The 23,712-nt window shown below is 44.9% G+C and overlaps 1 protein-coding gene across 2 annotated transcripts; it reads right to left on the minus strand.

Annotated features, from left to right (window-relative positions):
- Positions 1 to 21: 21 nt before the first annotated feature.
- Positions 22 to 23,499, minus strand: marchf5 (membrane-associated ring finger (C3HC4) 5). 2 transcript variants are annotated; one of them, XM_080507819.1, is made up of 6 exons: positions 23,123 to 23,499; positions 11,078 to 11,161; positions 1,760 to 1,890; positions 1,217 to 1,400; positions 908 to 1,074; positions 22 to 829 (listed from the first exon to the last, which is right to left on the minus strand). In XM_080507819.1, exons 1-6 carry the CDS (start codon positions 23,151 to 23,153, stop codon positions 713 to 715), a joined length of 714 nt encoding a protein of 237 aa, XP_080363945.1. In that variant the 5' UTR covers positions 23,154 to 23,499; the 3' UTR covers positions 22 to 712. The 2 variants fall into 2 exon arrangements, with proteins under 2 accessions (XP_080363945.1, XP_080363944.1); XM_080507818.1 differs by having other exon boundaries at positions 10,959 to 11,161.
- Positions 23,500 to 23,712: the final 213 nt, after the last annotated feature.

Below are 23,712 nucleotides of genomic sequence, written 5' to 3' on the forward strand. Positions count from 1 at the left end.
TACGCAGTCTGCACGGCACGCTTTGGAAAAATACATTTATTCACAGAACCGAACGCAGAGAAACAAGAGTTTACAGGACAGTTCGCACAGTTGAACATCTGTTGGCAGGTGGGGGGAGGCGGGGGAAATATTCAATGAACTGGTTTTATTTCTAAGCCTGACGAAGCGAGGAACTCGCCGAGTTGTTACATCAGATTAACACGCTGAGTCACTGTTTGGCTGAACTGACCCTTCATCACCCCCCCCACGCAAAAAAGAAAAAAAAAAAAACTGAAACATCCAAACAAAAACAACTTTATGATTCACTGTCCAAAGCTTGGCTCGTCCGTCACAGAATCCTTGTGATAGTTTCTAAAATCAAAAGTTAATCGTCAACGTCCATCACACGTCTGCGATTTGGAGCCGCAGATCTGCACAAACAGTCCTGGAATCACTCCGTGCGTGTATTTGTGTGCGCGCGTCAGAAATTAGTGATAATACATTACACACACACACACACACGAAGCCCAAACAGCAGAGCCAATGTTATAAAACATCTAATCACACGTGTCCTCGTATACTTCCTGTAAAATGTGTTTAATATCGTGTGTGTGTGTGTGAGCGCACGTCGGGCTCGTCAAACTAAAAGTCGATTGGCGGGTGTAATGAATCACTGAGGGGTTCCTTCAAGCTCCGCCCCCTCAGGCTTCTGGGCGTGTGTGTGTGTGTGTGTTCAGGCGGCGTCCTGCTCAGGGAAGTTGAGGATCCTGCGGTGAGCTTGTCTCAGGTACTGCTGCTGCTTGAAGTAAACCTTGAACGCTCCTTTGATGGCCACGAAGGCAATTCCTCCCTGAGACACAGTGAAGAGAAGCACTGAGACACATCGTTTGTGTTTTTGGGTGTGTGTGTGTGTGTGTGTGTGTCCTACCAGGATGGTCCTCTGCAGGTTGGAGTTGACGCTGCTGAACATCAGCTTGCCCACGATGGTGGCGATGGTTGGAAACACCAGGGCGCCACAGAGGATCCGTGTGGCCGAGACGTGGTCAGCCAGGGGGCTGGCCTCCGCCGGGATCCTCGGGACAGGGCAGCCAATCCCTGCACAGACGAGGGGGGGTGGGGGGGGTACAGGGTCAGTCCATTTCAAGATCACTAACATTTTGTCACTGACATTTCACTTTTCAACCCCGGGTTGTGGTGGTGTGTAATTTCCTCTGCTCCGGGTTGTTTCCCTGCCGACCTGGGAAGATGCTGTTGAGGATCTGCAGCTTGTTGGAGTATTTCCTCCACAGTCGCAGCACGTAGTCCTCCCAGCGGATCATCTTGCCGAGGATCAGCATGACGGGGATGGTGGGCAGTCCGATGAGCAGGAAGAGGGGGTCGGCCCGCTCCATCACATCCAGGCCCTCCTTATGTCCCACCACCTGGACGGCAGAGGGGGGGAGGACACACGGCGAGGGGCCGTCCACATGAGACGTAAACGCACCGGTTGTGACCATTCATCCACACGAGGCGGCGTTTTAGAAATCCCAAACTACACACTCCAGGTGATGCTGCAGAAGCTACTGCCGCTAGCAGGAGCATATATATTATATAGGTCTGAGGAGGCTACTTCTAATTTTCTCTGAGCTCAGTGTCTTCTTCTGCATTTATGGTGTATTTTGTGAGTCACAGCGCCCCTAAAGGCCTGGCATATGTGCTACATGCCGCATTTGGACAATTTCTTTTTTTGAGAATGCTGGGGGGGGGGGGGGGGGGGGGGGGGTGTTTTGGCTGTCTGTACCTGCATGACTGTCACGGCGCCGTACGTCACAGCTGTCCAGTAGATGGAGCCCACCATGATGCCGGCGGCGGCGAAGGGTCCGGCCTTGGAGATGAGCCGGTCGGCCAGATCCAACACGTACACCACGGGACCTGGCGGGGGGGGGATTAAATAAAACAAAACTGTTCAACCACCAGCTCATGAGTCGACATGTTTACATCCATTATTGTGCACTGAACAAAAGAAGTGGTTATTTTTCACACCAGGTTGAACTAAACTGCAGCGGAACACCTGGAGGTTTCGTGATTCTGAGGTAAAGTCGAGGAATAATGAAATAAGGCTGCAATCATGTTGAACTTTAAAGGCGTGGAGGGTGAAGACGAGGTGAGCTCGTCCTGCAGGAGGCTTTGTTGACGTTCAGGGCGGAGCTCCGGAGTTCCGTCCAGAGAAGAGACCATCGATGTGGCGGCATCAGAGAGGAGGGAGGAGCTCCGCTGCTTCCTCCGAGGACGACTCCGGGGAAATCATGCAATATTTACAGGAAGGCAACCTGATTTCCTCAGACCGAGCGTCCACGTGCTATTAATAACCCGTCCAGGAGGGAGGGGGCGGGACGAGGACGCCACCACAGGGGGCTGCTGGGCAGAGCTGAACTCTGTCAACTCCCACTGAAAGGAAACATCTAAACATTGACAGCGTTTCTCCAACACTTTTGGAAGAAGTCCTCTTGGTACCCTTTGACAAAATCGGGGCTTAAAGACTCCACCACTAGACTGCAAACAGTGTTCTGGACTTTGTCTTGCCAGGTTCTCCCACCAGACCAGCGCCTTTCATTTGACCTCTAATTCTAAAGACTTGCTAAGTTTCCTCGTCGTGTCGTTCATGCTGGACTGATGTGTTCGCTCCTTCTCCGTTAACACTTTCATCTGTGATGCGACGCACATCGTCACCGTATTTTCGCCGACACAGCACATCCGTTATCGGAATTTTTTTTTTTTTTAATCCCAAAATATTGTAATCAGCTTAATGTTAGTCTGGCCCTGGTCCAGGTCACCAAATGAGAAGATAATCAACACTTCTATGAAGAAGACGACTTGGAGCCAAGTCATTTCTAAACATCAGTTAAACAAAAGTCAGGAGTTGAGGCCGAACATGTTGAGTTACTGGATCATCTGGAGCTGCTGGAGCAGAACGAAGCGTCGGATTTCCTCCAGTCGGACGGAGGGGGAGACTTTATCCACAACGTGTCTGGATAATGGACCGCTTGATGTTCTGTTCCTCGCAGCAGCCGTCTTACTGCTTAACATCAAGTCCCGTTTGTTTTTAAAGACCAAAACGATCCTCGACAGCTCACGTTTGATTACTTCTGAGCAGAACATAAAACAGATTCAAGTTGTGATTCGCTTCAGTTTTTGCGAATTTACAATAAAGAGATGAGATTTACTTTATGGTTCTTTCTTTCAGACCTGATAAAATATCTCTTTTTAATTAAAAACAATGAAGCCCCAAAGTCACAGACCTCAACAGACCTCTGAAGACCTTGATGGCAGCCGGAAGGTTCCGTCTGCTTTATATATTGTGTGAATTATAACAAAGCCACGTCACAGCGACTCGCATTCAAATACGACAGGTTTCCTGAACCTGCACTCCGTGTCCGTTTGCGTGACGCCACAGCAGTTTTCATGTAGACATTATTGAAAACGATACGTTTTTGTCTGACGTGGACAGTAAAGGTCCGGTTTACATGAAGTTTCATGTGAAAACGCGGCGTTTTCACATTTTAGGGAAAGTTTCTTGTTTACACGACGTTTTGAAAACCATGCCTGTTTACACAGAGACGGCAGAAACTCTGAAACAGATGTGGTTTTCATACTCTTTGTTTTTGTAATGAAACCACACGCACACAGAGAACAATAGCATATAAACAATAACAATGGGAGAAGCTGGGCATTCGTACGGACAGATGAAGTTGGGATTGTTATTGCGGTGACTGTCAAGTAGAAAACTATCAAGTCCCAGGAGACGAGGAGACCATCTAATGGAGACAAACATTGTCATTACTGTCCATCTATTTGTGCAGGCGAAGAAGAAATATTCACGACTGTGCTGCATTATTTCCCAAAGGCGCCACCTTGGGAAGGGCTTTCAGAAAAGTGCCTGTCCTGGCGTGCTGGCAGACGTAGTTTGATATGATTTTGTCAAAGTCAAAGTCAAGTGTGAAAACATCATAGACTGAGGGAAAAGAAAGGGTCAATTCTGTCACTTTATCATAATTACCAGAGAATTCCATGTACACTCAATACATTGCTTGGCAGCTCTTCGCGGGGTAAAGCTTCTTCACATTGCAGAACGTGTCACGGCAGCTGATCGATGCGTGTTCAGTGTGACTGATGAGATCTCTCTTTTTGTAGTTTTGGGAACACAAAGAAACTACTGAATCCTCCCCCCCCCCACCCCCCCCCCCCCTCTCGATTCTTTAACTTTCTACTTCCCTCCCTTGTGAGACGTCACATTTTTCAGCATCAGGGAGAAGCCACACCCGCCGTGAGAAAAAAATGTTGAGTCATCGCTACAAATTTGGTAGAAAAACACTTTTCTCTCTGCTCGTGTCATAAATCTATTAAGCTGTTGTTGTTGTTGTTGTTGTTGTTGTGTAGTGAAAACAGAGAGGGAGGGGAAAAAAAAGAGCGACCTTGTGGTGGAGGAGGCATCCATCACTTAAAGTTAAAGACGATTGTTGCTGGTGTTTCAGGCTGCCAAGTCATCCTTCAGGACGTGGGCAGATTTAATGCACCTGAGCTGATTCACTACTTCAGCAGCCTTCAGAAAAAAGAGCCGTGTTGGAACATCAAGGGCCCAGAAACAATAAATACGTTGACAGTTGTTTATTAAGGGTTTGTGTCGTGTGGCCATCGTGAAGACGTTCCCACTAAAGTGCGGGCCCACAAGCTGTGGAACAGTTTGTATCTCACCTTTTTTCCACAGCTGACTGCATTCACTCTCAAAAAAAAAAAAGAAAAAAAGAAATTTAAGCTCTGTGCAGCATTTTAAACAGGCCACGCCAAGACTCCTCTTCTTCAGACTGCAGCGCCCTGGCCCACTGAGGAGAGAGACGCTTTTGTTGCTTTTAAAACTCACAGTACAAGTTATTGCTGCAGTCTTTATTAATGTAGCAGCTCGCTCTCGACCTCTGGTTTTTTTTTTTTTTAACCCCCATCTCTCGCAGTGCCTGTGTTTGCAGACCGGGCTGACCTCACTGTGCTGGAGTGTATTAATACGGCACATTTTGATGACAGCACTGGAATCTCTTCCGGCCGAAGCGTTACGCCATCGTGGCCGGAGGGAACCGGGTCGCCCTTAATGGCCGCTGGCAGGATGGAGAACTTAGCAATTCATTTCGGCCGCTGGCAGCAGATCCTGTAATTACGATAATTAAAACGGAAGGAGGGAGGGGGCGTAAAGGAGATGCGAGTGTGTGTGTGTCTACGGGAGGGGGGTGCATTCCTTAGTAGTGGGCACGCTCGCTGGCAAGTCATCCTGACCAGCTTGTTTACTCTCTCTCTCTCGCTCTGCGGAGTGGCGCTGAAGGAGGAGCGGCAAGGACACGGCGTCCTCCTGAGTTCCATCGCCGGCCAAATTAGCATGATATGCTGGCTTTAGCTCTGCAGCAGGTGCTGGTGGGAGAGAGCTGGGCTGGCTCTCACCTCTCCTCCCGAGTCGTGACTCACTGAAAGCAATCAAAACCTGGGCAAACGGAAAAGGTGTGCTGTGGCCCCAAACCAAGCCTGCCACCCCCCCCCCCCCCGACAACCTCCAGCGATCTCATCGAGTAGCAGGCCGGGGGTCCCGACCTGGGAGCCAAGAAAACCTGAGTAATTCCCGTCAAAGCCTCTAGAAATAAGCTGGCCTCAGCAGCAACCCCGAGGAAAATCAGTCTGGCGGCGGCCCGGCAGTGAGTCGACATCTCTACCTGTCCACGTCAGTGTCGCCACTTCAATTCTGAGGGCTAATTAAAGAGGCTGCAAGCAACGTAACTCCTGACACCAATCAGTCTCGAAAAGGGGAACTTCACTGGCTCACTGCGTCACGAGAAGCTCGACCGTCGGGTGGCGATACATCGAGTACAGAGAGCAGGGCTGCGAGGAAAAAAAAAAAAATGAGAAAGTAGCACTGCAGCAATGATGCAGCAAAACAGACAACGCCGAAGCGCTCCGTGGGGAGAGTGCTAAAGCCCAGAGTGTCCTGCAGCCCAGGTCTCGAGTCCTCAGAGCAAAGAAGTAGAGATGTGCTCTTATGTAAGCTCCTTTCATATTGCTTACGATAAAAGCAGATACCGTCATGGCTGGCAAAATTCCAAAATGCATATGTGGGAGGCTTTTCACGACTTCTTGGAAGAGACGCACTGAATCTTTAGCCAAAGCAGGTAAACGTTTCAATATGGTTTCCTGCTGGCTTTTATATGAAGGCCACATCTTTGGATGCTTGCTATGTTTCTGATCCGACGTTTTCAATATCGAAAAGTAAAACAAAGATAAATCATTCATCGGCCTTACTTTGGTATTTATGTCTTCATCAATCAGTGAATGTATATTTCAAAAGCTTACAGGAATCTGCTTCACAAAGGCTGCAACAGAAGAAAAGCAGCAGACATGAATAACATCCATGAACATTGCTTTTGGAATTGTGAGACTTTCCCCATTTGGCTTCAACTCTGTGTCGATGTTCCACTGCTCTGCGATGCGGCTGCTTCAGATAGAAGCCGTGTTCAAAACAAGTCGGACATTTTGCCCTTATCGTAGAAAAAAAACTTCAGGAAATTAATGTTTGATAAGGAAAACCTGTTTTAAAGAACTTTAACAATTACAAAAATCACCACTTTTTAAGCCCAGAAGGTGTATTTATGGGGCAATTATAAAAAAAATAAATAAAACCTAACTGTTGTGTAAACATCTGCAACCGATGCATTCTGGAAACGCTTGGGTGCAATTTCTGTCACATCGTACGTCACCATGTAAACGCAAAGCCTTTCTGAAACGTTGTGGTGAAAGCCGAGCCTGAAGGTGAAGGCAGGACGCACCCTGCAGCCGCGCTGCCACAATAAAAGAAACAAAAGGTGCACAAGTACAGCCTGACCCACATCTGCCACGGATGCAAATGAAGGAATAATCCTGCGCTTGCATGCGCCGCCGCGCCGGATGGGGTACATCGGAGATGCATCCTGTTCCTACAAAGTGGCGTCCTCGTCACGGTGGCAGGAAGACGCCGGAGGACGGCTGCGGCTTCACAGCGTCTCTCCACTCGTCTCCCCGCGTGCTGCGTCGGCTCCTCCTGTGACCCCGATTCCCCGTCTCACAGACACGTCCTCCGTCTTCACCACATGTCTGACACCTGCTGATGGGATTAAGGGGAAAAAAGGTGCTTTTCCCTCAGCTGGAAGAGCCTCTTCGGCACCGAGCGCTGTGGCCACGGGGGGCAGGAACCTTTTTCAGGTTGAAAAAAAAAACCAACGAAAAACTAGACTTTGGAGAAAGTAGATGCATCACTCATTTAAACTGAACAACTCTTACCAGCAAAATCACCCACTTGGCTTGTTCAATGCTCTTAAACACTGTTAGATGGTTTTTTTAAATCAACTTTCTCAAATGATGTTTATTAAACTTGCATCTCATCAAGATTAGTTTTACCTCGACTGGTGAAGTCACACAAATGTATTCAGAAAGTCGATTCTTCACAACGTTCAAGTCTTTGCACTGCAAAAGTGTGACGTATAAAAGAAAGACGGCTTCAACTGTTTTTGTGTGATACCACCCGAAACACACACACTAATCATCAGTGTTTGCTGAGCCTCTTTAACCGACTGACTTTAACCGCTTTGGAAATAGTAGGAATTGTTGATAGCAATAATAATGATAACGACAATAACATCCTGCAAGTAATTCGGTTCAATACTTGACATTTAAACATTTACGCATTATCATGTAAACAGGAAGCTTAGAAAGGTTACATACCCCTCTAATCTGTAATTTTGTAAATGCTGGTCAACACATCCACAAATACAGGAGCCTTCAAAATAAACAATAAATGCAGTTTTCCAGTTTTGTTTGATATGTGAAATCAAGTTCACCAACATCAGATCTGGATCCTCGGAGGGAAACCAAAGGTAAGCCAATGAAGTAAACCACCTTTAAATCAGCTCCTCCAGCTGTTTGTGTGCCTTCGTGTGGTGAAAGGTCCACAAAACATCCTGAGGCACAAACTTGGGACCCTGTCACAGCCTGGCATCGAAATCAAAAGGAAACCAGAACGCTCCACACGTTCGAGCCAAAGTTAAAGGAGCCTCCTCCGCTTGGTTATTTTAAGACCTCGTGAATAAAGTGATGGTGTGAGACTCTGGTCATCAGCCACAGAGAAAAGGAAGTTTCCCTTCAGAATGAACCCACTGGCCATCCATCACGGTGCATCCATCATTTTACCTTGTGGGCAACGAGTTCCTTATAGACTTTGCCTCATTTAAGAAAAAACAAAAAAGGGACCGACAAAAATGGTGTAATTATGCGGCGCGGTGCAAGAAAACGCTGATGCTTTTAAACACGGCTTTGTCAAATGAAGGTCCAACTCATAATGCGTCTCTCTAGAACAGCGCGCCAGTGTAACGCAGGCTTTAAATAACAAACACGTTTGTAAACGCATCTTTTGAGAAGGCAGCAATAATGTCACCTATTTTTTGCAGTGTTTTTGTTTAACCTCCGACAGCAACATTGAAGCCCACATTGAGTCGCAGGAAAAGGTACATGAATATCCAGCGTGTCCATAACCGAGAGATTAGTTGTGTGACGTAGCCAACAGTACAGGCTTCCCTTCACCATGTTGCTTGGCAACCAGTCAGAAATGGCTTCACTGAATCGGTTCCTTATTTGAAATAGACGACCGAATGAACAACAGACTATTCTTTACTCTTTTCTTTTTTACGTCAGTCCACTTATGACGCGTTACAGGAAGTTGAACTGAGAGAGAGCGCACGGCTGCACTGGACCATCAGGGCTCCTTGCAGGATTTCCACACTGAAAATCCAAAAAGACAAAGAAGCCCACGCCATCAGTACAGTCAGTCCCCGACAGGGCTTTTTCACACTACGAATGGTGAAAAACAAGAAACTGCTCCACTTCTGAAAAGCTCCTAATGGGAACCAACATGCACTCCAGGGTAAATGTATTTATCACGGATCATATCATTATCATTATCCTTGACAACGTGCTCACATATAGCATCTTCACCTTCTGTGGTGCAGCGTGGAAGTGACACTGGTGGATTTGACTGATCATGTAAATGCAAGTTGAGATTACATAAGCAGGAAGACGCACTATGCAAATAACACCCGCTTACCATTTATTAGCGCTCACTGGAGAAAGTGTGGGACAGAAATATATAACTTCTCATACGTATATATTAGATTAAAATATGTTTTTACGCCATCACGAATTGACATATTTATAACAAAAGACCAGAGGTCATCTTCTACTTCAACTAACGAACTCGATTTTTGACTTAAAACAAAGTAATTTGTAACCCTGTCATGATGCACATTTCTTAACATGGGGCCAATAATCGGTTCTATTGAGAGGTGTGCGCCAGAAAGAGGCTGATGGAAAAAGCAGGCAGACTATGATGGTCTCTCAGAGCGAGATGGAGAGACGTACTCAGGTAACGTTGAGAGAGACTGAGCTGAAACTTTCTGCTTGTAGCACAGCAGTGAGTGACAGCGCAGCCTCGGTCGCTATAAATATACATGAAGCTGTTTACCAGAGAGGCCCGGCCTCCCGCAGACCTACATTGTCTAACATTCAGCGTCTATCTCAAATTGCAACTTCTCTCCGTGTGAGGTTGAGCTGGTGGTGCCACGGAGGCCGACGGGGTGACGAAGTCACAAAGGTGTGCCATCAACTCTTCGCACATTTGACGGTTTGAAAAAAAAAGCAAACGCTATTGTTTCTGATGCACTCGGGGAATCTGGTCATGGAAGGGAAATGATGAAGACTGTTGGTCACAAGCCACGAAGGGATCTGCTGTAGAGAAGTGAGCAGGTTCTGCTTGAGTAAGCCAGTTCTATAATGGTGTATTTCCATTATGTGTGAGTCAGAGTGTTGGGAACAATCTGAGCCCTCGTCACTCTGACGTGTCGGGATAATTGAGGCGGCCGCTGGTCCGTCAGCCAGAAGCGGGGACGCGACAACAAGCGAGCGCTCTTCTGTTCCTCGTCAGGCTGAAAGGAAATATTTACCCAGATCGCCACAGAACTGATGCTGGCTCCCGAGTAAATAAACACGCACTCAGGCAAGACAAACCGACTGGCTCTCAGAAGCTTTAGGTTTGGATACAGGCAGCAGCTATTAAAAGTGGCCTCAAAGAGGAGCTTCAGCAATCTGTTTACATGGAAATTTGCTCTGTAATGCTCCTTCAGTGGCCACAGCTGGCAGAAAATGAGAGTCCTCCTGACGTTTGGACAGCGCAGTAAATTAAAGTCAGATTTAGAAACTCTGAGGCAGCGTCTCAATCGAGTGTGTGGCCGAAAGGCAACTGGCAAACAAGCAATAGTGTTTGTGTATCACGTACTTCAACCAAGCTGAACAACAGACTAAATACTGCGCGACGATAATCCAATAGATGCTGCTTTTCAAATATTCCTCATCCTGTATCCGGGATGTGACGGATCCTCCCGCGGCCGACTTTCAACCCGTGCAGCTCCCTGAAGCTGTTTACAGCCACAGTTGACATTCATTATTGTAACTGTGTGGACAGTTTCCACAACTTTTCCCTGAAACCTGAGCCACTGTCATACCGGCTGAACAGTTCAGCCCAAAGGACGACTGAGGATGAGGGCGAGCAGGTTTTTAAAGTTCTCCTGTGCTGTTTAAAGGGTTGGTTCACACATTGCTAAATGTTGAGGGGTGTACAGGCAAACCAGAATTGTTGTTGAAATGCATTTAGTGTGCATTTGACTGAAGACAAAGGAATGTTGACAGGGGCACTCAGGATGTGACAGACGGGAAATTCCTTCTTCATGCAACATTTAACATTATAAAAGGGATTCTTGGCACGTTCTTTAAACACATTTTGTAACATATCAGGATTTATCAGGTGGCAAGAATCAGTCCAGATTAGAGAACTGCACTGCAAGCGCTCCTGCCAGCCCAGCTTTATTTCCTTTGCAAAGTGGACTCACCTAGCTTGGGAAAGACGATGAGGTACTCTGCGTTGCATTGTGGGCACGCCACGCGTGCCGTGCTGTTACCCCGCTGTTTCTCATCGACCCAGCGCTGCAGGCACGACTGGTGGACCCACTTGGTGGAGCCGCGACAGCGACACGGGCGAACCCACTCTGCTGTGCGATCGTCCTCGTCTGTTGCGAAGCACACCCAGCAGCTCCTGAGACAAACAATCCACAGGTGGGATAAGAAGGTGGATGACTTAAAAACACAAGACATTTTGTGTGTGTGTGTGTGTGAGAGAGATAGAGAGATAGGGCTACAGGTTTCAGGGATCAGGCCTAGAGGTGTTTGAATTCATAATGGAAATCATTTTTGTTCATGTTAATTAAAGCCACAGTGAACTCTGGCGACAGACTGCCTATATGTCTGAGGTAAGACCACCAAGGGGAACTCAAGTTTTGCGGTTCATCCCTTCAACTGTCAATATACAACGGATGAGAAGATCACTAACCAGCAGAAAAAGTTCAAGCTAATGTGTTAATGTCATTTTAAACTGGGTGATAAACACTTGCAAAAGAAAACCCAAGTACATGTCGTGACCGTCCTCCTGTCACTGTGAAACGTGTTACAGAAGTTCACGCAACACAGCCTACTGACTTAGGCCGGCTACAAACCCCGGCTCTAAACTAGTGGTCCTTCATCACACGGTCAGACTGGCTCAAGGACAGACGTTGTCAGGGCCTCGCATCCAAAGATAATCTGCGATAAAATTCTGACATTGTGAGACATTTGGGGTGATCGTCCATGTAAGGGCGAGGGCTCTGTTCATGTTTCGCTTGTCTCTTTTTGTGTAGGATTGGTGCATGCTTATGAAGGTTTATTTGTGTACAATCACGTCAACTCACAGACACCGTAGACCGCGAGTCAGCTTGTTTTCATCATGTAATTTGCACACGGCAAACTTCCTGTCGTACAGTGTGGCTAGTTGTGCACTTCTACGATTTAGTTTTAAAAATCGTACAGTGTGGCACAGGTGGTAACTCGGAGTCTGACGACAATCTGTGTGTGTGTGTGTGTGTGTGTGTGTGTGTGTGTGTGTGTGTGTGTGTGTGTGTGTGTGTGTGTGTGTGTGTGTGTGTGTGTGTGTGTGTGTGTGTGTGTGTGTGTGTGTGTGTGTGTGTGTGTGTGTGTGTGTGTGTGTGTGTGTGTGTGTGTGTGTGCGTGCGTGCGTGCGTGCGTGCGTGCGTGCGTGCGTGCGTGCGTGTTGAGGAGAAGAGTGAAAGACATCAAGTGAGACTAATGTAATCTTCCATGTCACCCCTGGAGTAAAAAAGCAAGCAGTCAGCAGCACAAAGTCATTCCAAACCCGAGTAAAAGGTTTGGGATTAAAACGGGGCTTATTGGGAGTTGTTGTTGAGAAAAGTGTTGGCAGGGCCATTTTTCACCATTTGGAGGACAGCGACGGAAGCGGCGAACTCGGGGCGTTTACACAAAGCAAAATCCGTGATATTTCAATGCATTTGGGCCTTTCGTTAACACATAAACAAAGCTACCTTTGCTTACAGTCTGGCTGCTTGATGACGACGGGTGCCTTTAAAGCAGTAATTGTTTTTATGTTTATGCAAAGGCTTGTTTGCATTTCCAATCGCTGAAAGTGTAAATGTGGCCTCAGTCTCTGGGATTAAAATAGCCTCTATGAACGTACACAGTATCAGCCTGAGCCCATGTGTCTGTGTGAAATCAGATCAATACATAAACCCAAAAGGCAAACAAGCTGCATATCTAAGAGTACCGCAAGAACTGCTCAACGATCACATACACTCGCTCGAACAAACGGAGCCTTCATCCTCCAATTTGTATACAAGGCAAAGCATTTTCAGAGGATGATATTGCACATCACATTATAATGTTAAAATCCCCCCGTTTTATTTGCTCGAGAAATATTTATTTGAAAAAAAAAACTGGCAGGCCATACATATTTCACGCTTCTGTGGGCTTAGATCGTACCTTCCCTCCAGCTTGGCCTGCATTCCTCCGACATTGTCTTTTGCTGTGACTGCATTGCTGCAGGAGACTAAAGTCATCAGGGCATCCCTGTGCTTGTGACAAAAACATTCTACTCCACAGCCGGGGTGAGAAGCAGAGGGGCGCTGTATGCAGACAAACCGAGGACACACTGCTCTCCCTTGTGCGCAACATCCAGACAAATGCTCCACTCTGGCCTCCAGCCAAACCATATTTATCAGCGCCCGCCCCCCCCCCCCCCCCCCCCCCCCACAAGTGTCCCGACACATCCTTCCTTCCTCTACTCCCCCCATACAGTGAAGGGCTGTCTGTTCTTCCTTTGACAAAAGGCTCGTGCCTCCTCACTCACAGGAAACGAGTCTTCGGCAACTTTTGGCGTGTCTTCCAATTAACTGCCCCCTTCTAGTGAACAACACCCCCTCCCGGATCCTTTTCCGCTTCATGTCAGCTCAACATCTGGGAGGTAATTTGATACCCGACTTCCCTGACCTTACCACAGCACATCTCCGACTGGGACATGAGATAGCTTTTTCATAATTAATCAGCGACGACATGCAAGCGGCTGGAGGAGCGTCCGCCCCTCCGCCTCGCTGCATGTGGCCAAACTCAGCAACCCACAGCGGTGACATTTCTATTTTAGCTGCAATCTACCAGTAAAGAGAGTCATGGGTTAGACATGAAGAATTCATTAAAATAAACTCTGCAGCATCCGGAATTGAAAACCACAAACTTCTAAATTAAATTGATGAATGGAGCAGAAATGATCTTTTACAGTGCTGATATTAAGTCACCTTTTTGGACTACATTTGGAAAGTTATATATATAAAATATTTGTCAACACACAAGTCAATTTCAACATTCCACATGCAATTGGCTATTGCCGAATGGAGACTGAACTCCATAACCTTGATAACTACTAAAACAATCCCATTGGAAACGGGACAGCTTTCTTATTTGTTTATAACAAAATAATGTGACACTGTGATGATCTAATTGGCTGCATCGATATCAGTATAATTAGTGAATATCTACTTTGGTTTTGTGTTTATGGATCTTGTTTGCATGTGATAAAAGAAATAAAGACTTGAATGACCAAAAAAAAAGCCCACCACACAAAAGAAAGAAGAAAAAAAAAACTAAACATGCAACCCCCAAAATGTCAAGACTTTCCCTGAAGCCTCTTTCATACCTAATTAGAGCTTGGAGCAGCATGTTGCTGGGAGATCCCGCAGGTTCAGGAGGCCGACTGACTGCCTTCAACCCATTTTCAACTTGCACTGCTTGCCTGTGATATTTATGTTCTCATTTTCATAATCACACTGAACCTTGAACAGTTGGCATTTCACTGGATGAATGAAAAGATTATTAGTAGACACACACCTCGTATAAACCCCTGGTACACCCTCAACGTGGAGCCACAGATAGACAGAAAAGCCTCTTCTTTCCCCTCCTCAGACTGTGATTATACTCTGTTTATCATTCATATCAGGATATTTGGGCGCCTAAAAATAGAAATGCTGGATTAATGTTCAGAGTTCACATTACTGCAATCCCCAAAACGCATCACAGAGGATGATTAGGTTTTTTTTGTGTTTTGTTGGGGGTTTTTTTAAGTCTCAAGATTAACCATTTAAACTCTGTTCCTGCTGCAATAATCCTGCAGGTTGGAGGTTTAAAACTGGGCCAAATGGGCGACTATCTGGTCCCCGACAGGGTTTAGACAGCAGGCCGCCTGTGCTGACCTGATAAGACATATCTAACATTTATTGTTCCATTTCCTGTTTTTAACAACAGGTATGACTGAGAAGGAGACAGCTGCCCTGTATTTCTGTTAAAACATCAACACAGATGGGCGTTTGTTAAATCACTGATAGGCTTTGGAGAAAATGTCGGGGATGCAGAGTTTTGCTCTGGAGCTTCTTGGAAGTTACTGAGGTACTGTGGGACCTGAGATACTTGAAGCTGTTGGAAGAAGTACATCCTCTTCATGTGTCAGCTTGTGAAACGTTTGCATAAATAAAAGAAAAGAATTGCTATCGTAGTTAAGAAAATGTATTTTCCATCAAACATGGCCATGAATCACAGTAAGAATGTTCATAAAATGTCATATGATATTCCAAGTTATGCTTTGTAGGAATGCATTTCAACAATTAGAGGTTTTAAATGTAATGCTATTGGTCGAGTTCTACTTTTCTCAGAGTTTCTCCCCACTGATCATTTGTAAATCAAACGTAGGCAATTATCATTAGGGCCAAATTAAAAAGGAGTACTCTGAACAACTTGACTTCTATTGGGCTCAATATAAATTAATCTCTTTTCCCACAAATTAAGTACACACATTTAACTTCAGTAGTGAAGATGCTCAAGTCTTGATGAAAACCGACATTTGGCATATATTTTCACGTTTTATGATTAAGAAACCACAGATTGGCAGAGTTAAAATGTATTGCAGGGAGCATGTACATTCAGTTTTGGTCACATGAGAATTGTGATTAAAAAAAAACAACTTAATTTTGCAACACACCTTTGGAAACAACCACAACTCAACATCTCGCTATAGATGATGTGGATAACCGTCACTAAAAGGTCCCCAGAGGGGCTTTGCAGGGTGAGGTTAGACATTTTTCATGCGATCCACAACCAGCAGCATTGCTCCAGAGCTTGCCTCAGCAAATCCCCCACAGAGCACTGTGTATATTTGAACCATCCTGCTCTCACATTTGAATAATGAATGCCAAATCTGTGGCGTTCTGTCATCATCAGACTGAGGTCGAGGTGTGCCACGGGAGGCTCGAGGAGGAGGACGGTGGGGGGGTTTGAGGGGTCTTCTGTCAAACACTGAAAGGCCAACTTGGATAATTTGCCCGGGTTAGTGCCTCGCTTGCTGCGAACGACTCCGCAATCCTCCACGACGCTGAATAAAACATGACGATGCAGGAGACGAGTCCTCGGGTCAAGGTGCTCAGGTGTCCGGTGAAAGGACCACAGTGGGCTGACGTGTTGAATCCCAGTCTAACTGAAGCATCTACCCTCCATTCACAATCTTGTTGACAGTCTGTACTGAGCTGGTTCTACACTGCCTGCTTCTCTTTGCCTCCCGACAGTGACACGTCCCTGCACCAGACTGTTCCAGATCTTACCCTCTTTTGCACTGCAGGGCTGAAACAGGTTAAAAAAAAAAAAAAATCATCATGTAGGCCGACAGAGTGAGGATTTCAGAAGCTACAAATGAAGCCACGATAAAACATGAAGATGAGGAGAACAGTGGGCAGATGTCTCCACAGGAGCTCGACAGCGGAGAACAAAACCGATGTCTAATCTAATCTAAGGTAGCTACCTTAGATTCACTGGCTCTTATTCCTGTAACCCGGCCCCCCTGAGCATGACGGGACCTAATACAACAGCACCGAAATGCAATCCCCCTGCATGAAACCTTAATCTCCAGCTCTCCGTCGCCTTGGAGCTGTTTAACAGAACGCTTGGGCAGATAAGCTGAGGCAGCACATGTACAAAATTTCGCCTGAACGCAGAGGATTCCTGCAGGTTCACGTGAAAAAAAATTGGGAAAAAAGAGACAGCGGTTGGGAACATTGCTTGCTGGCAATTCTTCCAATTATGAGCAACAGTAATCCTGTAAGCAGAGCCTGTTTATGTATATTTAACTGCAGGAAAAATAAAAACAAACATTACCAAATTACTCAGGCACAAGGTCGAGAAGATTTCCATCAAAATGTCCTTCAAACAACACGGGATTATGGCTCGATGCCTGAACTCCACTGAAGCAAGGTGACCGGCGAGTTCAACCCTCAGACAAGTTCAGGAGGCCAGAACAACAAAGTCAAGCAGAGCTTTGCCATTTCCAAGTCTGAATCCACCCAATTCTAGCAGATTGCTTTGACACAACAAGAGCAGGCAAATAGCACCAGTTATTCTAAAAAAGAAAAAACCTGCTTCACGTGTCACACAGCCACATAAGAGAACAGTGCGCTGAGGGAATACACAACGCCAACATGATTGACACTCTCTTACAAAGATGAGTGTGACGACATCGTTACTTTCTCATCGTCTCACAAGTCAGGCTCCCATTCTTAAAGGGGCGCCCCACAAAGGCTCCTTTCACTCGGCGACGGTCATGTGACTGTGGGAAAACTGGAGGTTCCTCGGCACAAAGGGCCGGATTCTAGTCAACAAAGATCTGAAAGCAAGGTTATGGCCTTGGAGGGCTTCTCCATGTCTGACTGCTTCCACTCGATCACTAACTAGTCCTGTCCAAGTGTGTTAAATAAAAACTATGACTGCTTGCCTCACTGGGTCGTCCGATATCTTACCGTCTCCCTGCCTCCAGCTGATAACATGGTGAAACATCCAAACAAGCTAAACTTTGACACTTTATGCAGAAACTTCCCAAAACCTTACATATTGGTCTTGTGACTTTAATTTCATGATCCTAGTCTTAGAGGTGTATTTAAACTGTTTCAATGATTCAAAAGTAACTTGAGTGCGACAGCTGAGTCAACCAAACACAGAAGCCGCTTCCTGTATTACAGCCTCAACATACTGCAGAACAAATATGTACACTTCTGGTACATGCAGTGTTTTCTATTTCTTCAACACAAGCTTGGGAATCCAGGAAAAGGCACTTGTTTATGCTTTCTTTCACCCAATGTGGCTGGTGTCCAAGGTGAGACGACTATCGGATGCAAGTTCAGGGTCTGCTGTCCTGGAACTAGAAAAGGTTTAAGTAGGGCAAGCAACAGGAGGAACATGTGACCAGTGAATCACATCATGATTTGTTGATTTTAGTACTTAAACTCAAAGAAAGGTTAAAAAATAAAATACCACTGAAAGAATTAAAATGAAGATTTAAGGGACAATTTGTACAGTAATGACTCGTTACTTGCATATCCTGCCGTCTCCAACTGAGAATCAATCAGAAACATAAATATTGCAATACTTTGAATGACTGGATGTTTTGGGGTTTTTTTTGGGGGGGGGTTAAGAAAAAGAAAATAGTTGCCACATATATATTGTAGAGTCATAACGACATTTATATTTTTGTTTCATAGTCTCCCACAGTGTTTCTCATGATGTCATTAAAAACAGCAGTAATGGCTATTTCGGATCCATAAGCAATAAATAGCCTTTGCTGACGTGTTAAGAGGCTTTCGAACACAAATCTTAACATATAGTCTGGAACCGTCTTTGCGCTCTTTGAACGAAAAGCCAAAAACAGTTCTCTTTAATCTTTACATTACCTGAAAATGTGGTTCAATAACACATTTTTTATTCTAAACTATTGCTTGTGTCTTGATCCAAAGTAATGAAAACCAAGGCAGAAGGTGAACTGCTATTGGGAATTAATGTTGGTTTTCACATGATTCACAATTCATGTTTGATGAAAGTACATTATTTATGTGCAACTCGCACAAGTTCAAAACACCCAGAACGATGGAGGGCTGATGGGAAAGGTATGAGGTACGACCCTCGGCTTGCCAGGGTGGCCTCCGGGTAACAGTGACTTAAATACCGCGGAGCCTGAGAACTATTTTGAGTTGTGTTATTTGGCACAGGCTGACGTTAATGCTGTGCATTACAAGTTATTTATGCCAGCCACAGGTTACTCAACCAAGACAAGTCAGCTGCTAAACAGCTGAGCATCTTTCTATTGCATTACGCAGATGACTGAGTACAAAACAATTACCTTCCCAAGTTTGTGCTTTTTTTTTTTTTTTTTTTACTTATGGGAATGAAACTTTCTCTCAGTACATTCAAACAAAACATGTATATTTATATTGCTGCAAATATTTACTTCTACCAGGTTAAAATCCTGTCTGTGTGGTTCATGAGTGTTTATATATGCACACATACAGCATGTGTGTATTGTCCCAGTCATACTGAGCACAGCCAGGGGGAACAATCTGGACAAGAAAAGTGTGACATGAGGAGGGTGGTGCCAATAAAAAAAAAAAAAGGGTCAGGCTGGATTGAAAAGTGTCTCCCACATCTATTTGTGAAACACCGCATTGCAGGGGCAGCTGGCTGCTTGTGGCAGCCCCAGATAAGAGCCTGTGGAGCCTTGTGTTTGTCAGTGATAGAGGCTGGGTACAGGAGCAAGGGGACATGGCATACATCTTATTGCTATCGGCTCCCCAAACACCGGTCGGGGTTATTGCCTCCGCCACACACCCCGTCAACAAAAGCACAAAAAAACAAAGCTCACATGCTCTTCCGCTCGTTCGGCCACTCAACCACGTGCCTGGGAAAAGCTTTCAAAGTCCAGCATTCAATATTTACACAAAGAGCAAAGTCAGATTCCTACAAGTGCCTTCAGTAGAAAACTGTGTGAGCTTTCCAACACCGCCAACTATTCGTGGGGAGTACAAGTCACACAAATCTGAAACTATTGTTGCAGCAGCCGCACTCTGCTCAGTCATGGATGACAAAAAAAAAAACCCTGCATATCATGGCTGTTGTCTTTGTCCAAAGAGAGGTGAATTTTTAAAAAGCAATTGCCATTGAGGAACAGTTGTATTAGTTTCCCAGCGGATTTCCCTTTATCAACATGACTGTGCTAAATCACAGCTTCATGGACGACTAGTTTCAGACTACCGAGTTGCCAACGCTCGTTTAAACCACCAAAATCAGAAAAGATTTTAAACCAATAAAGTCTGGGATCATTTTCAAATGAAATTTTAATAGTCCTATTAATTAAAAAGCCTCTTTCATAAATATTGCCAATAGACATCCAGCCTTTGTTCTCTAGGTCTGTGTTCGGAAATTTCGAACAGTTGTGAATTTCTTCACAAATAGCTTAACGAGAACGGCTGATGTTCTAGGACGGAAAGAAAAGAGCTTTCTGTTGTCTTTGAATCTATGACATCGTGTTTTCGGTTTCAAATCAGCAGCTCATCAAACAAGTATGACTGTTGCCTTTCAATTTGTGGTCATCTTAGGGCAAGAAAGTGGAAAAGGGGATGAGTTGGATAAACCTGACAATATCAACTGATAACCTTCGACTGCGATACACAAAGGTCTTCATAATATCAAGTACCATCCCTTACTTGGTTTAAATTTACGTTAAACATTCCAACCTTCAAACTCATATCTGTAATGTCAAGTGAATATATGTATGAATGTGCACCTATTGTCCAGGATTATTATTTTTCCCCTTATAGTTCTACAAAATATTTTACTTCAGTCCAAGGACAAACTTTAATGTGTCTGATGAAAACCTTAGTTGGTTTGTTGATGTAAGTATTTAACTTGAAACATTTTAAACTTCTGCACTGCTTCCAGTCTTCGGAGGTGGCCTCAGTGGGGGCTTTTCCACCGGAAACAACCAGGTTCTAGTTCGGAGCCAGGGCCAGACTTGGCACCAGTTCTTTGTCTTTCCACTGCCAAAGCTCGGGCTAAACAGGAGTGAAACCGTTGCTACGCTGGCTTCACTTCATCGCTGGGCCAGACGCGTCATCAGCTGGGGCCGTAGTTATCGCCAACTACAAGGCGGAAGAGCGGTTGAACCAGCGTTCTGAAATCTACAGTGAAATCAGAGCCCCGGAGCGGTTATAGAGAAAAAAAATGTAATAACACGTGGGAACGATATAATAAGGTGCTCCCTAAAGTTAATAATACGAGATCATTTCATCCTGATCGCGGAACCGTGGCTCTCGAGATGCTGCAGAGCTGGGGCGCTGCGCTGCAAGCTGCGTAGGATATACAATTTCCAAGCAGATTTCTTCACGCTTATCGTAACATCATTGTAACTTACTTCACTTTCATGTCGTGTTGCGTTATGACCGCAGGCTGAGGTCTGCATGCTGCGTTGCACTCTGCTACGAGACGCTCCATTAATATTTTCTAACCCACAGAACTTTATAATGAAGTGATACTTCTGGTTCATCAGCAACTAAAAAACTAACTACATACTACTGCAAATGAAAGCTCGGATCTTTTTTTTTTTGCCATAAAAGGTGCCTTTTAAAGTTTCATGTGAAAGAGAACTTTAATCAGCGTGTGTTCACGCAGGTTTCCATTATAAATGGCTGTAGAGCTGCAGTCCATCATTTTACACCTCCATTCCTCCTGATGTTGAAGCATTTGATTCAGACACGTCCAGAAGTAAAGTGAAAGGAGCAGAAATTCACAATGTAATTCCCAAATGTTGAAAAATAAGCCCCAAGCTCATTGGCGCATTTTTTATTTTTTCTCTCTGGCCACTTTGGGGCTCTGGACTAAAACAAAACGGACGTGAAAAAACAACAACAGAGCAACGAGGAGACGCAATGTTTTCTGTCTCTTTGGTCTGAATCAGAGGTTCAGGCCAGACTAGATGCAGTGACCCGGACCAATCCGATGAATACAGTCTGTCTCCTCGTTCTTCTATGAGCACTGTCAGCACTGATCGGCGAGATCAGTGACATATCACATTTTGGAGTGACGCAATGACGTAGCGCTCGCTTTGCTCCGTTAATGGTGGAAAAGGAACCGGTTCTTTGGCGGTGCTCATTTAAGAAGTGTGGCTCCCGTTACACTTCAACTTTGGTGTGATAACAACAGGGAACTGCTTAAGATTTGGGAGTCCTCAGCATGTCTTTCCCATAAACTGATCCATAAAAGATGGACTGTGGGGTTTTTGTTTACTGTGATGGAGTCTTTAAAGTAGGGCTGCTCAATTCATCGAATTTGAATCGTGATTACGACCTTGGCTGCAGACGATGTCAAAATTCCTATAATGGAGGAAAAACGATTATGTTGTAGAGCCAATGAACGGGAGTTGGAGGCGGCGTGTTCAGCAAGGAACTCCAAACTTTATTCTCCATTAATCCACACTTCTCAATAACTCTTCTTTTCTCTCTCTCTGACATGAGAGCGCAACGCCACACACTGTTACAACACTGTTTTCAAAAGATTGAGTGCAGGACAACAGTGTATTTTTTAATACTACATTACAACATTTTTGCATATTTAACAGGAGTCTTTTTTAAATACGTTCAATAAATGCTGTTCCAAATTCAAAGACATAATCGTGTAAAAAAATCGTGATTTCAATACTGCCCAAAATAATCGGGATTATGATTTTTTCCCCATAATTGAGCAGTCCTACTTTAAAGGAGACACTAATGCACCAATGATGAATCTGAATGATGTCTAATTACATGGATGCAATTGTCTCTTCTATTTGGACTGAATGCACTGAAAGCACACACTTGATTCTACTCCCCGAATTCTGTTTGAAAACTAAGATTCAGATTCATCAGAAGGAATATCAGACTACTTAGCTCAGAAGACATAATTGAGACTCAGGGAGAAATAAGTACAAGCATTTTAATGCAGAGATATAAAACTGAATGTGTAAAGCTCACATTTTCTTTTATATTGCCTGGAGAAAGATTCAACTTTAGTCCCTTTAACACACATTTCAGCTTGGTTTTGTACTGCAAATCAGTTCTAAAGTGTTGCTCTTGCTTAAGATCTCAACTTTCTTAAACTGCAACCCGTGCTCAGTTTGGTTTATGTCTTCACCAACCTGCACAAGCTTTGTTGGTGCACACCATTCAAACAAAAGGTCTTTATCAATCACATATCAGGCGACAAAGTGTCCCTTGCTCAATGCACGTTTGTCGATCTAAAAGATACAATCAAAAGGTACGTGAAAGCACACTTGCCAAAGGAAAGGAACATTGAGTTTCTCATGTAGCACAAGATAAAGTGAAAGTTTCCACATTCAGTGGCATGATCTACCAAAGGGCGTAACAATAGTGCTACTGCAGTCCCCCTCCTTGTCTCTGGATCAAGAGTTTGGAGGTCATGTTATTGTAAAAACCTGACGACGTGACCTTTAAATTATTTGTGGATTTAAAAAAAACATTTCAAGTGTTGTTTGTGGCTCCCTTACACAGTCTCGACTTATTTAAAGCAAATAGCTAGCAGAAGGGGCGTCTTGAATAAACAATGCAAGACACAGCAGTTCAATAAAGTTGCGATGCACTAAGTGTGGAGTGTTTCGCTGTCCGAGAATAATAAATACGTTGTTATCGACTAGTTTTCTCGTATTTTAGTCAAGAACGGTGCTCTTCATTTGTGACAATCGCTGTGATTAATCGTAAATCTGTGCAGCTGCCGCTAGCATGCTAGCCTCCAACTTGGTACTCACCTGTCCAAATTCTGCTGCATGGCCACGGCATTCTCTTCCGCCATTATCGCGAAGAAGAAAACAAAATACACTCAAGACGCCGTCTTCTTGGGAGGAAAAAAATGTTAAGTTACGGATAAAACATTAAAAAAAAAGTCACGCCTGTCAATCTACTGCAGCTGCGGGACGGCTAACAAGTTAGCTACGGAACTGATGCTAACGAGCTGCGCAGGCCTGTGTGTTGACACGGCAACTAACTAACTATTTCTTCAGCTGAAAATCATGTCTGTGACGTTATCGCGACCTTGGTGACACTTAACTGCAGGAGATGCGCTATCTCGAGTAAAAATCCTCTTTGAATGTGCTACGGCCTCATTTTACGTGACCGTTTGACTCCATTGACAGGCCGTCTCTGAGGGACGCCGGTGCGTAATTGCGTCATCAAAACAAGGCCCGTCACCTCCGCGATGGGAAATGTAGTTCTTTAGCAATGTGTAGGACACAGTTATTATGTTGGCCAAACAGTTAGCAAGTATCGTTACAAAAGCAATTTGTTTTGTTGATATGTGTATTTAAACCGTGGAGCCCTGTCCATAAGCATTGCGCTTCTG

Source organism: Blennius ocellaris (genome assembly GCF_963422515.1).
Source record: "Blennius ocellaris genome assembly, chromosome: 13".
Classification (NCBI taxonomy): Eukaryota; Metazoa; Chordata; class Actinopteri; order Blenniiformes; family Blenniidae; genus Blennius; species Blennius ocellaris.

Bases quoted from the DNA above. Each gene is read 5' to 3' on its own strand.
- marchf5 (XM_080507818.1), bottom strand. From the start codon at position 23,166: ATGGCGGAAGAGAATGCCGTGGCCATGCAGCAGAATTTGGACAG. The intron at 1,891-10,958 runs GTGAGTCCACTT...CCCCCCCGCCAG, and splicing joins CATCGTCTTTCCCAAGCTAG to GTCCCGTGGTGTACGTGTTG. The intron at 830-907 runs GTAGGACACACA...ACTGTGTCTCAG, and splicing joins ACCTGCAGAGGACCATCCTG to GGAGGAATTGCCTTCGTGGC.